The sequence below is a fragment of the Sprattus sprattus genome (assembly GCF_963457725.1).
Source record: "Sprattus sprattus genome assembly, chromosome: 3".
In the NCBI taxonomy this organism is placed as follows: domain Eukaryota; kingdom Metazoa; phylum Chordata; class Actinopteri; order Clupeiformes; family Clupeidae; genus Sprattus; species Sprattus sprattus.
The window spans coordinates 43,514,987-43,527,815 of record NC_137922.1 but is presented as its reverse complement, the minus strand read 5'-3'; the positions used below and the strand labels follow the sequence as shown (position 1 = coordinate 43,527,815).

Genomic DNA, 12,829 nt, shown 5'->3' with positions numbered 1-12,829 from the left:
AAGCATTTCCATATTTAAAATATTTGATAACGGAAAACTATTTCCATAAGTACCCAGTTCTCAAGATGTACAATGTTTGGTTTGCTAAGATATCTGAAATATGCATCTGTTCTTGTCCTGATGTCTGAGCCTGATGATGTGCTGTGTTTGTGTGTCTCTCTGTGTGTGTGTGTGTGTGTGTGTGTGTGTGTGTGTGTGTGTGTGTGTGTGTGTGTGTGTGTGTGTGTGTGTGCTTAAGCATTAGCTGCATTTCAAAAACTTGACAAATGGAAACCTATTTCTGAAATAGAACTCTTCCGAAGAGGTGCAGTGGTTAGTATGGTTAGCTTAGGTACCAGTTTCACAAGATAATAATAATAATAATTCATTTTATTTGTTAAGCACTCTTCATTCTAGGCAGAATCTCAGAGTGCTAAAGGACAAAAGGACAGTTTAAGAAAATATATACATTTTTTAAAAAGTAGGAAATGCCTTTATGAATAAAAAGGTTTTTAGGCCAGTCTTAAAACAGTCTAGTGTGCAAGAGGTGCATCTGTGCCTTATAGTGTGTGCGTGTGCGTGTGCGTGTGTGTGTGTGCGTGTGTGTGTGTGTGTGTGTGTGTGTGTGTGTGTGTGTGTGTGTGTGTGTGTGTGTGTGTGTGTGTGTGAGTGTGTGTGTGTGTGTGTGTGTGTGTGTAATGTGTGTGTGTGTGTGTGTGTGTGTGTGTGTGTGTGAATAACATCTCTCTCTGTCTTTTCTTAGGTAGGTGTAATTCTGCACTACTCCTCGCTCTCCACAATGATGTGGCTAATGTTTACCGCCCGCAATCTGTGCCGAGAGGTGTCAAAAGCCCCCCCTCCTCCCCAGGAGAGAGACCCACCCCCTCAGAAACGATCCAAACCCACAGTACTCATGTAAGCTGCCAAGGCTACATATTCCTATGGTTAATTAACTATAAGGGCAATGACAAGCGTGTGTGTGTGTGTGTGTGTGTGTGTGTGTGTGTGTGTGTGTGTGTGTGTGTGTGTGTGTGAAATTGAAATAAACACCCCCTTCATTTGGTAGGGATTTGGAATAAAAATCAGCAAAGTTAAGAAAGATGAGTGCAGTTTTAAGTTTGATATTTTCTTTTCTTTGATGGGGTTTCCAATGTTAACCTCCGCCTTCTGCTGCATTTTAAGTTAAAGAGATATAAGGAGATACGGTTGTTCTATTTTTGAAAGTATGGGACTTTCAAAATAGTCCTTTGAGGGTTTTTTTTTTTCAGTCGTGTGGGAAGATGCTCCAGAATTTGTGGAATCTTCAAAGATTAACACTGGATTACTGCCAATATTTCAAAACCTCAAATAAGTTCATTCCACTCTTCAAAATAGACTCTCAGTCATAATTAATACAAACACGTTCGCCCATGTGTTTACTGGTGTACTGATTGGATATCTTGACTTAAGAGCAAAGGGATGAACAAGCCGACTGACAAAGCAAGAGTGTGTGTGTATGAGTTTAGAGAGGGCTTTGAGGAGCAGGTCTGTACAGACAACAGGAAACAAAAGACACAAAACAGGCACACAAAAAACGGAACAGAAAAATGCAGCTAGACAAAGATGGGGTGACAGGCAGTAACCAAGGGCAACGGCAGCAGGTGCCGGAATGATGCACAGCCGCTCGTGCTGTCAGTCATTAGAGGAAGGGACTGGAAAGGGTGGGTAGGGGAGGGGGGTGGGTAGTTCATTGGGGACAAATCAATTTTACTGAGGGAAGTGGAGAATTCTCTTCCACCTTCCATTTGGCCCTGCCTTACGTCCTATTTTCACAACCATTTCCCCCCCCACAAAATGTCCTGATTTTCACCCCTCTCTCTTTATTTGTAGATTTTATTTGGTGAGTGTTGGGGTCCCTTCGATTATCGTGGGGGTCACCGCTGCAGTTAGCCTTGACAACTACGGGAGCAGAGACGACGAGCCCTAGTGAGTACCTTCAACTCCCCAGAATTCTCCTGGGGTCACAAATTTAGGCTCAATCATGCGACCATCGATTTCCTGCCACCCCCCTATCTTCATCTCTCATCCGTTTTGACGTTTAGTTAAAACCTGATGTCCGTGGGGGGATGGTACATTACGATCAAAGCAATGATGCATGTACACTGGAAAAACATGCATATTTCTCTTAGCCTTTTAAAAACATGTTTTTTTTCTTATTCTTTTAAAAATAGTGGCATTGGCTGTGTGGGTATATGAGTCATTCTTATTTAACGTTGAGTACATAACTTAATGATGATCACATTGATTCTGGGGGACATGTCTTAATTGATAGCGTAAAATTACCGTGAGGGCTTGCTGATTAGCAAACGAGGGAAAATAATGATATGGTCAAGTGTAATTGAAATCCCTTCTCATCTCGTCTCTCTGTCCCTCCCCTACCCTCCCTACCTCACCACCACCCCACCCCCTCTCTGTGTTTCTGCTGTCTTCTTCTGTTTTCCTCCTTCTCACCTGTGTCCTGTTTTTATGCTACCCTTCTTTTCACATTGGATGTTTCTGCTCTGCTCCCCTCGTCTCACCTCTCCTGTCTCCTGCCTCCTCTCTCCCTCTGTCTTTCTTTCTTTCTTTCTTTTGCTGTATTGGGCTCACATATTTTTTGCTTTGCATATATGTGATGCTTTTCCTATTTCTTCTCCTCCTCTACCATACCTCTTGTCTTCTCTCCCTTTCCTGTCATTTTTACCTCTCCTCTTCTCTCTGCTTTTTAATCTCCTTATCTTATTTCCTCCCATTTCATTTTGCTTTCTGAACACACCCTTTCCTTACCTCTCTTCTTTTCTCTTCTCTTCTCTTCTCTTCTCTTCTCTTCTCTTCTCATAGCTGTTGGATGGCCTGGGAGCCCAGTCTTGGTGGCTTCTACGGCCCCACCGCCTTCCTGGTGCTGGTGATCTGCATCTACTTCCTTGTCACCTACGTGCAGCTCAAGCGCCACCCGGAGCGCAAGTACGAGCTGAAGGCCATGACAGAAGAGCAGCAGCGGCTTGCCACCGCCGAGATGGGCCACCACGACCCCTCAGCTGGAGAGCCAGGCATGGAGGGGGGAGCCCTCCACCACCACCACCATCACCACCATCACCACCACCACCACCCAGGCTGCTCAGCCATCACCGCCTCCATGCTGGCCAACGAGCACTCCTTTAAGGCCCAACTCCGCGCCACAGCCTTCACCCTCTTCCTCTTCCTGGCCACGTGGGCGTTTGGTGCCCTGGCCGTCTCGCAGGGCCACTTCCTGGACATGATCTTTAGCTGCCTGTATGGTGCCTTCTCCGTCACGCTGGGCCTGTTCCTGCTCATCCAGCACTGCGCTAAGCGCGACGATGTCTGGCACCGCTGGTGGGCTTGCTGCCCGTCCTCCAAGCCTAAGATGAACGTCAACGGGGATGCGGCGGCGGGTGCAACAGCCAACATAATTCAGATCACCCAGAACCACCAGAACCACCAGAACCACAGCCACTCACCCCAGACCCAGATCCACTGCCACATGGACTCGCCCTGCCCGGGAAAGCCCCTGCTGTCCCCACATCTCCACCCGTCCTCCAGCCACTGCAAGCTGAGCCCACTCCCTGTGGGCCCCTCCACACAGAACCACATGGGCCCCTGCTGCGTGGCGCTGCACGGCTCCGCGGGAGTCTCGCCACTCCTGGAGCGCTCACCGCGGCCACAGTCACTGCCGGATGAGCTGCCGCGCCCCACGCTGCCCCTACAGAGCTGCCTGAAAGACAGGACTAAGTCGCGCTCGTTCAACCGGCCACGGCCCTCTCTCCGCGACTACGCCTACCACATGGCCTCCACCAGCCTGGACGGCAGCGTGCACAGCGCAGCGGGCAGCTCGCACCTGCTGGACAGCCCGCACAGCGCTGCGTACCTGGAGCTGCACGCGGGTTCGCACCGCGACAGCCAGCTCAGCTGCCACAGCCCGCACCCAGACAACCAGCTGCGCTGCTGCAGCCCCAGCCCCAGCACACTGCTGGAGCCCCACCTGGCCACCTGCCACAGCAGCATGCATGAGGGCATCTCCTCCTGCCACTCGTCCTGCCTGGACAGCCAGTTGGCGTGCCTGGACAGCCTCAGCCAGCAGGCCACGCATGTGTGTCACCGCCACGCCTGCTGCGCAAAGGCTGATTCGTTCGGCGGGGTGTGCTGCGCCGGGAGCGACCCGTTCGGCCCCTCAGGCGCCTGCCAGCCCGAGGAACTAGAAGAGCTGGGGCCTCCCAACTCCTCGTCAATGTACGGGGTCCCCAAGATGCCCGAGAAGGAGGAGGATGCCACAGCGGCGGCAGCCCTGGTCCACATGGATATGCCCCCGCAGCGGGCCACGCTCTCCTGCCCACAGGGCGTGGCCACGCTCGGCCGCAAAGGGACGCTGAGCCGGCGGAACACGCTCAGCCGCAACGGCAGCCTCCACGAGGACTACATGTTCGGCTCGGATGCCACAGGGAACATAAGGACTGGGCCCTGGAAGAACGAAACCACTGTGTAGAACCCCCTCCCCCCACTGTCCAGTCCCTCTGAGGCTGGAACTGCTACCCCAGCCGCCCATCCCCGTCCTAAAACCAAACTACTGTGTAGTCCCAGGGCTGTCAGTAAGACGACTCACCCCCTTCCTGAACTGAACTACTGTGTAGTGCGTTTTCCCTGTGATTCTCCTCCCTCTGTTCCAGTGTCGCCTCACCTCCATTCTCTTGTCACTCATTCTCTGTGGCTTTGCGTGGGCCTGAGCCTCTCGAAACTTATAAAATATGCCTTTGTACATTCCCTTTTTCGCAGATTTGAGTTTTCTTTTACCTGGATGGTATGTTAATTTAACATCATGTGTTTTTCCAACCTGTTTACACATACACAAAAATGATAAGGTTCTTTTCGATTTTTTTGTTATTGCTTTTTTTTTGGCTATCAAGGGCCATGCACATGCAGAAAATGTCCATGTTTAATTTGAGATATTTTTATAGTTAGGTAAAAAAGCAAAGGATTTTTGTACAAGTGTGAATGTGTGACTTTGTGAGCTGGCCAGAGATACAGTACATATGTGCAATCAGTGTGTGTGCGTGTGTGCGTGTGTGCATGTGTGCGTGTGTGAGTGTGTTGTTTGTGTGTGTGTGGTGTGTGGTGTGTGTGTGTGTGTTAATGAGTATAGTTTGCCTGTGTATATACATACATACAGTATACGTGCATGTGTTACATGCGTGTTTTTACCCATACGTTTCTCACAAGAGCTCCTTTCAGAACAATGAGACGTATTCCTTTGTGATTCCTCACGTAATTACGGCATTTAACAAAAGCTTCATCCCTCATTTATGTTTCATACGTCTGAGAAAGATCTACAACAATTATCACCGCACCAGCACTAGTGAATATTTCATGTGTTTTCACAATCAGAACAAGCAGTGAATTGCCTGCTATTTAACTGTGGGTGTGAAACAAAGTGTTAATATTGAAAAGAGATAGCACTCACAAATACCTCTGACACCAACTGTCTCTTCTGTACCTCTGGTATGCAAGATGGCCAGCTTTGCGTGTCTGTGTGGACTGTTGCTCTTTCTAGTCCACATGCTTTCTCTCCAAGACCTAAATTTGATCATTTCAGAAAAACACGAGTGCACATTCAAAGAAAAACATCAACACACACTGGATGTTCCTGTTTTGTTGATGGATGTTTTCCGAGAAGGAGAATAAGCATGCATTACTTCATCTCCCAAAAAACACTGCAAATGTTTTCCCCCTTCTTTTTTTACAAGCTATTCAAGGACACTGCCTCCTGACACGGCATGCAGAGCTACGTGTATGACTATTTGTCTTTAGGTTCACTTGATGGATCGGCCATTTGTTTGGTTTTGTCACATATATTGGTGATTGGTTTTCATAAATCATTGTCAACCTTATTTTTTTTCCTGTCTCTCTCTCTCTCTCTCTCTCTCTCTCTCTCTCTCTCTCTCTCTCTCTCCTGTGTCGGTGCAAATGGATTAAACAGACAATATTTTGGGGCAAATTCTTTCAATGAAAACCTGTGAGCCTTTTTTAATAAATTCTAAATGTTCCTGACTTCCTGATACACTGTCGAACAGGGATCAAAGACCGCCATATCATGCAATGTGCTGATAGAGTACACACGGGCGGACTTGGGCATGGACCACAACCAAAAAGGGTAGGGTTGTTAGCAGTGATTAATAGATGATCATGATCCCAGCCTGTGGTCAAGTCTTGCTTGTGGGCTCATATACATGTGTTATCCTGAAAGACACCACTGCCTCAATTTATTGAAAAGAAAACCTTACCTAATCCAGTTTAGAGAAGAAGCTGTACACTTGAGAGTTAGTTTTCCTTTTAATTGTAATTGTGAGCTCAGGGACCATGTCAAATATGTATTCATTCACCAGTTATAGAGCATAGGGCTTTTTCTGTAGTCTTTAAAAATGATGTAAGACTTATTGTAGTTCTTTACTTTTCACTATCATTGGTTACGCTTAGAGATTTGTGGCAAGGTGAAGGCCAAGTGTGAGAAGTGAACTCAACCTGCAGTCCCACAATGCACCTGTGTCAGCATCCCAAGGGCTTTGGCTCAGTTCAGCATTCTTACAGCCCATGTTGTTTCACATAAACAAAGAGGATCCTTGCTTGTCTCTTTTCTAGAAGAGCCCTTGAAAAAAGAATCCTGTGAGACAGGCAGCCCTGTGACCTCAGCATTCAGCCTCTGAGCAGAACCTCTTTAAGAGCTCTTCTATGGGGGACGAGCCCAAGGACCGTTTCATTTAATGGGATTGTAAGCTCCTGTATCACACAGTGCCACCACTTCTCTCACGTCTTCTGTGGACACAAAGATGTCCTCCATGCCTTTCGTGTCTATGGTTGTAGTGTTCTCTCGATCGTGTGAGGCGATCGATTGTGCCTCTCCACATGTCTCTGTGCAATACTGCCCTACACTCTCTTCCTCGCTGGTGTCTGCCCAGGGGCCCTGTGACCTAACCCACAATACCCCCCCCCCCCCCCTCTATTTATGTCATCATTTTTTTTCTACATTTGCCACCATTCCCAAATAAATGTCTTTGATCACCATGGAGACATTTGTCCAGTTCTCTGTAGGCTACTTAATAACCATAGCAGATATTTGATAAGTGATTGAATTTAATGTAACATTATAACAAACAATCTAAAAGCAATAGTATGGAGAAATGTGTCACTTTTTAGGTGTTTTGATAGGCAACTAGTTTTTGTATAATTGTCGAAATCATTTAGATGCTCTGTCATTTGTACTCGCTGCCCAAGCTATGCACTGTGTTCTGTGGACCGAGAAAAGCTTTTACGACAAAACATCGCTAAAAACATAACCATAAAACACCTGTTAGCATGCTAACTTTTTTATGTTGGTGTTTGCAAGGTTTTTGCATGCCTCTTAGGTAGTTAGCTTGCTAGTTTTAGACCAAATCTCCTTACTCAGAAATGACGTAGGTTAGTGGTATGAGTGACAAGAAACATGCAAATACACAGCTTCAAGAGACTACAATTAGCCTAAATCTGTCAGAGAAAGTGACTGAGTGTTTTCTTTGGGCCCGGATTCCCAGATGTTTTCCCCCCAGTGCTCAAGACAGTAAGAATTGCCCCTGTGAAATGCTGCAATTACAAACCAAACTTTGCGTAAAACTTTGTGTTAAGATGACATTTTAAATCCATCAAAACTCTAGGGACGGCCAGTCAGTTAAACCCTACTAACAACCTCATCATAAATGGAAGCAGGAGAACTTCATTTTCAGAACTTCTAAACATTTTCTTTATTTTCTCAACGAAGAAAAGCTACAGTTGAAAGTTTTCAAAAAAAAAAATAGTCTACATCAATCTACATGCTTCAGAAGAGAGAGAATTATGTGCATTCAGCTCTGTGAAATAAAGGATTATTTAAAAGAAAAAGTTGCTATGAAAAGACAAAAACATGTATCCTACTCAGAACTCTGTCTCTGGAGTTAAGAGTCAGATATTTCCAGTGTTCTTATCAGCATCACAAGCAAAGTTTCCTCTGGCCCAGCAGTGGGAAAAATAACTGCTAAGCTTTATACATTTGCTGTAAAATGTTAAGGCAAAAAAAGAGTGCAAATATGAAGTACAAAGGATTAATGAGTGTTTTCTCTGTATTTTAGAGGCCTTTCACTAGCCTTGATACCCTCTTCACCTCACCGTGACGGAGAGTCCCACAGTGAAGGTCTTTTTAAACATCAAAAGGAACTGCTTCCCACTCATTCCTCGCTGTTGTCAATAGACCATCCATGGCGGTCTGATTTTGTTTGTGTAGACATGACCTGATGTAGATCAAAGAATGTTGAGTATGATTTAAATCTTATCATTCGGCTTTCTTCACCTCCATTCTTCCTTGTCAAACAACTCCCTAACTATGCAGTGGTAGGCATGTTGGGTTTGAAGACAGTCGGTTAAGCACTTTATGTATCCTCTAGGAAAAGACTCTGTTTTAACATCAAGACTTCATTATAAATGTATGCTTTTCCCATAAGAACTCTTAATGCTGAGCTTGGAGGATGGCCCAGAATCTCATTGTAGTGTGATTCAGGTCCAGGTGTAATCTTGCTAGATACCGCTAAGCCTCGTCTTTATATCCATTGCATCGTTTTATTGAGGCCTCTAGTAATGTGTGAATGTGAGTACACGTGTGCAATGAAATGCACTGTGTGCACATACACATACTACAGCATGTGTTAATGTTCCCACACACTAATGTGGGTAAGTCCAGAGGTTTGCATGCATGAACGGCCATACCGGTGTGTGCAAATAGTGCACTTATGTGTGAGTATGCATGTGTGTGTGAGTGTGTGCAGGTGAGTGTACTATATATGTGTGAGTGGTTGCGTGTGTGTGCATGTGTGTGAGTGTGTGTGTGTGTGTATGTGTGTGTGTATGTATATGTGTGTGAGTGGGTGCATGGGTATGTGTGTGAATGTGTGCAAGGGTATTTGTGTGAGTGTGTGCATGTGCATGTGTGTGAGAGTGTGTGTGTAAGTGTATGCATGTGTATGTGTGTGAGTGTGAGCATGTGTATATGTGTGTGTGTTTGTGTGCATGTTGGGTTGTTGATAGTTTTTTGTGTTGGGGGGTAGGTGCTGTTGTCGTTGCTGGGCTCTGGGGCTCGTGACATTCATCCGCCCGATGTTAATATGTGTGAATGTGTATGTGTGTGAGTGTGTGCAGTATATGTGAGTGTGAGTGTGTGCATGTGTATGTGTGTGAGTGTGTGCATGTATATGTGAGCGTGTGTATGTGTCTGAGCATGTGTAAAAGTGAGTGTGTGCATGCAAATGTGTGTGTGTGTGTGTGTGTGTGTGTGTGTGCGTGTGTAAATGTGTGTGCCGGCTTGTTGATTGTTTTTTGTGGCGGGGGGTGGGTGCAGTTTTGACGTTACTGGGCTCTGGGGCTAGGGACGATTTTTTATTCATCAGCCCCCTCTGTGCAGCTGATCCCTTTGTCAAGGACTCTGACATCAACCGCCGCCATTCTGCAGGAAGCAGGGGAGTGGGAGAGAAGAGGAGGAGTAGAGAGTGGGAGACGGAGAGTGAGAGAGGGGGAGAGAGAGATAGGGAGAGTAAGGGAGGGTGTGAGGGTGAACGAGGCTGAGAGATAGGCTGCACGACAGAGATATAGAGGGTAAAAGATAGAGGTGAAACAGGAAGAGATTGGGTGTGTGGTGTGTGTGTGTGTGTGTGTAGCAGCAGAAAAAAGGGGGGAGAGGCAGAGGGAAAGGGAGAGCGAGTGAGTCAGGGAACAGACAGAGTGGCTCCGTTTGTGATGGACGACAGATTTGTCAGGTGGAATTTCAGCTTTAGCTTTTTAGTCAGTACTCTGTGTGATGTCACACCTTAGCATGAGGAAGTAGGTGCCAGGCGGAGGCTGGACTTCTAACGCTGTGTTAAATGAGGACACACTTTTAGTCTGGATAGAGTCACCTCCTCAGGTTCACATATGTCTGTCTAAGCAGCAGTAAATGAGATATGACAGTGAACAGAAACGAGTGGAGCTCAATTCAAGGGGAAAAAAATATCCAAACGGGCACAGGTTGAAGAGATGGGAGACTCCAGTGAGTAAAATGGAGACAGCAAAATCCACTTTGGCTACAGAACTGACTCAAAGGCGGGGAGGTAGAGAGTGAGAAGGAGAGCGAGAAAGAGAGGAAGAGGGAGAGGAGAGAAAAAAACAGTAGAGAGAGAGTAAAGAAGTGAAGACATGAGAAAGAGAAAAGATAGGGAGAAGAAGTGCGAAGAGGAGAAAGGAAGAGTAGAGCAGAGAAGAGAGGAGCGGAGAGAAGAGGAGAGGGGAAGAGCAGAGCAGAGATTAGAAGCGAAGAGGAGAGGGGAGGACGTGCGTTAGTGTTTGCCGCTGTCGGTTAAATATTCCATGGAGATGAGTGCCTTCAGATCTCATCGCGTCAGCTCACCCCATCGCATTCCCTTGCCCTTGCCCTCTGCTGGAAACAGCTCTCATCCACAAAGCCCAGAGGAGGCTGGCAGCAACACAGGCATTTACTTTAGTCTCTTCAATAATGGCAGCGCAGTGCCAGTGAAATATCAACTCACATTTGATGAGTTCACGTGTAGCAAACATTTTCAGGTCAGTAAGTCTCCAGACCCCATATCATTAAAATGCAGTGAAATATGAAATGACGAAGAAATAGAGGAAAAAGCACATGAATGGACATTTGTTGAATACTAAGCCAACCAAGTAGAACGTACATTATGTCCCACTTGGGCCACTGTGAGGGTCCCTGGATAGAAAGACTTCACACCAACACTGTGATAACCACCTCGCATGATTGCCACTCTGTTCACTGTCAAGGTTGAGCTCACCGGCCCTAACGCATTCTCGTGTTTTGTTTGTTTCTGGGTATTGTGTTGCTCTAGTGATGTCTGCAAGGGATTTGCATTGGCTAGGCTGGCTGAGGCTGAATCCTGATAAGATGGCTCCCCTGACGTTGGGAGAGGGGGAAATCTTGGAAATACAACAGTATTTAGACGTGCAGACATGAGATTTGAAACGCCTCTCCCTGGCTCTGTCCAAATGTTATTACACTGTGACCTTCACACTCTGCCTCAGCAGTCTGTTTGAGCCATTGTGCCAGTCCACGGATTGTGTGATACAACCGATAATCTACGCACACTTCCTTTCAATGGAGCATGTCTGCAAATGAAAAATCAAATCCTGAAGTAGAGTATTTAATGTTTCTTTATACTGCACTCAATCACACAATAAGCCTAAAACTATGGGCTTATAAAATACACTACATAACATTACTATACAGGATATGGCATGTAATACCATTTTGTAGTATATATTCAAATATTTTTCATTACTATGTTGCTCAGAAACACTTTTTTTATTTGTCTAAACCAACAACAAAAAAAAGCTAACTTTTCTGTTTGGTAGGAAATGTCTATATGAAGGTTTGCTAACGCACAATCTGTTCTTTGGACAGTTCGTACAGAGCCCTGCCCCCCGAGGACAAAACACAAAGTGTCTGAATGCAGTTCATGGCTGCACCGAAGTTTGAGGGTTGTCAATCAATGCAGTGCTGCCTGGAACAGTGTTTTCCATGCAGTCCTAATGCAGTGGCCTTCATCTTCACAAAACAAACGAACAAACAAAAGAACACAATCTCTGTTTGTCAACGAACCTCTCCTGTCTCTTGTGCTCGGTTTCTCTCAGACACACACAGACAATCCAAATGGTGGGGATAACCTTCAGAATCTATTTCAGATCCTTCTATCTCACTCAGCATGCTGTCAGATGGTCTCCCCACCGTGTGTCTGTCTGCTTTTGAAATATAGATCAACTAGGGCTCAGGCAAGATGACGAATGCATAGAAATATAATAGAAAGATAGTTCCCTCACCTTTGGACTTATCCATTATTTAGATGCTATGGCCTATTTATTTTTGGGTCTTCGCGTGAGAGTGTGTGCAGATTTGATGGCCTTGTTTATTCCACCTAGAGTCTTTGCAGTGTATGCAGAATGGTTATGGACAGACAACACAACATCAAGTGTCATTTGGCAGAGGCTATTAAGCAGGGAAGGAAAGAGAGGGAGGAAAGGACAGCGACATAGAAAGAGAGAGAGGTAGAGATGCAAGGAAGGCAAGCGGAGTGAAAAACGTGGTGGGGGTTGAGGATGACTCGTGTCCAACAGACGATTACCATACGTGTGAAACAGGCTTGATTTAATTCAGAATGCAAGTCATTATTTTTTTATAAAAAAAAAAAAAAATGAGTTGCAACATTCTCCCCCCCCGTGTGTTCGAAATGTCACAGTCATTAGTCACCATAAATCATGGCCCTTTGTGACTTTCCGTCAAGTGAAGCCTCCATGTGGATCGCCCTAATTAATCACTGAAACTAACAGACACACACAACTTAGCATTAACCGTGAATACCATGCAACTTTTTAATGTGATTAATGTGGCTATACCATGTAAATAGAATAATGTGATGTTCGTGTTAAGCAACACCAATTGGACAATGAATGGTGGGGCTTACATTCGCTTGAAATGTTCTCCTAATATTTAACAAAATAGTTACACGACTGTGAGGGATACTTCAGATAATAATGGAAGTAATGCGTAGAGGAGGGAGACAGAGAGAGAGAGAAATTAAATAAAATAACCCAGGGTCACGTCATGATTTCTTTGTGTGACTCATGCCATATAATGCATTATTTAGTCTGGCTGCAGCCATTTTAGGTTTGAATAATTGTTGTGACTCTTGTTTGCAGTTTTCATTTACTATGCAACAGCATGGCTCTCCATGCATGTCCCCCATGCATCCACCAT

The 12,829-nt window shown here is 45.6% G+C and overlaps 1 protein-coding gene across 1 annotated transcript in view; it reads left to right on the top strand.

Annotated features, from left to right (window-relative positions):
• adgra1a (adhesion G protein-coupled receptor A1a) overlaps positions 1-4,498 on the top strand; it is a gene marked incomplete at its 3' end in the record, with an annotated part of 8,620 nt that extends 4,122 nt beyond the window's left edge. Inside the window, exons 3-5 of the mRNA XM_080834498.1 lie at positions 743-894; positions 1,849-1,944; positions 2,839-4,498. Of these exons, the coding sequence (XP_080690624.1) occupies positions 743-894; positions 1,849-1,944; positions 2,839-4,498 (1,908 nt within the window). The remainder of the gene's footprint in view (positions 1-742; positions 895-1,848; positions 1,945-2,838) is intronic.
• Between the last annotated feature and the right edge of the window lie 8,331 nt (positions 4,499-12,829).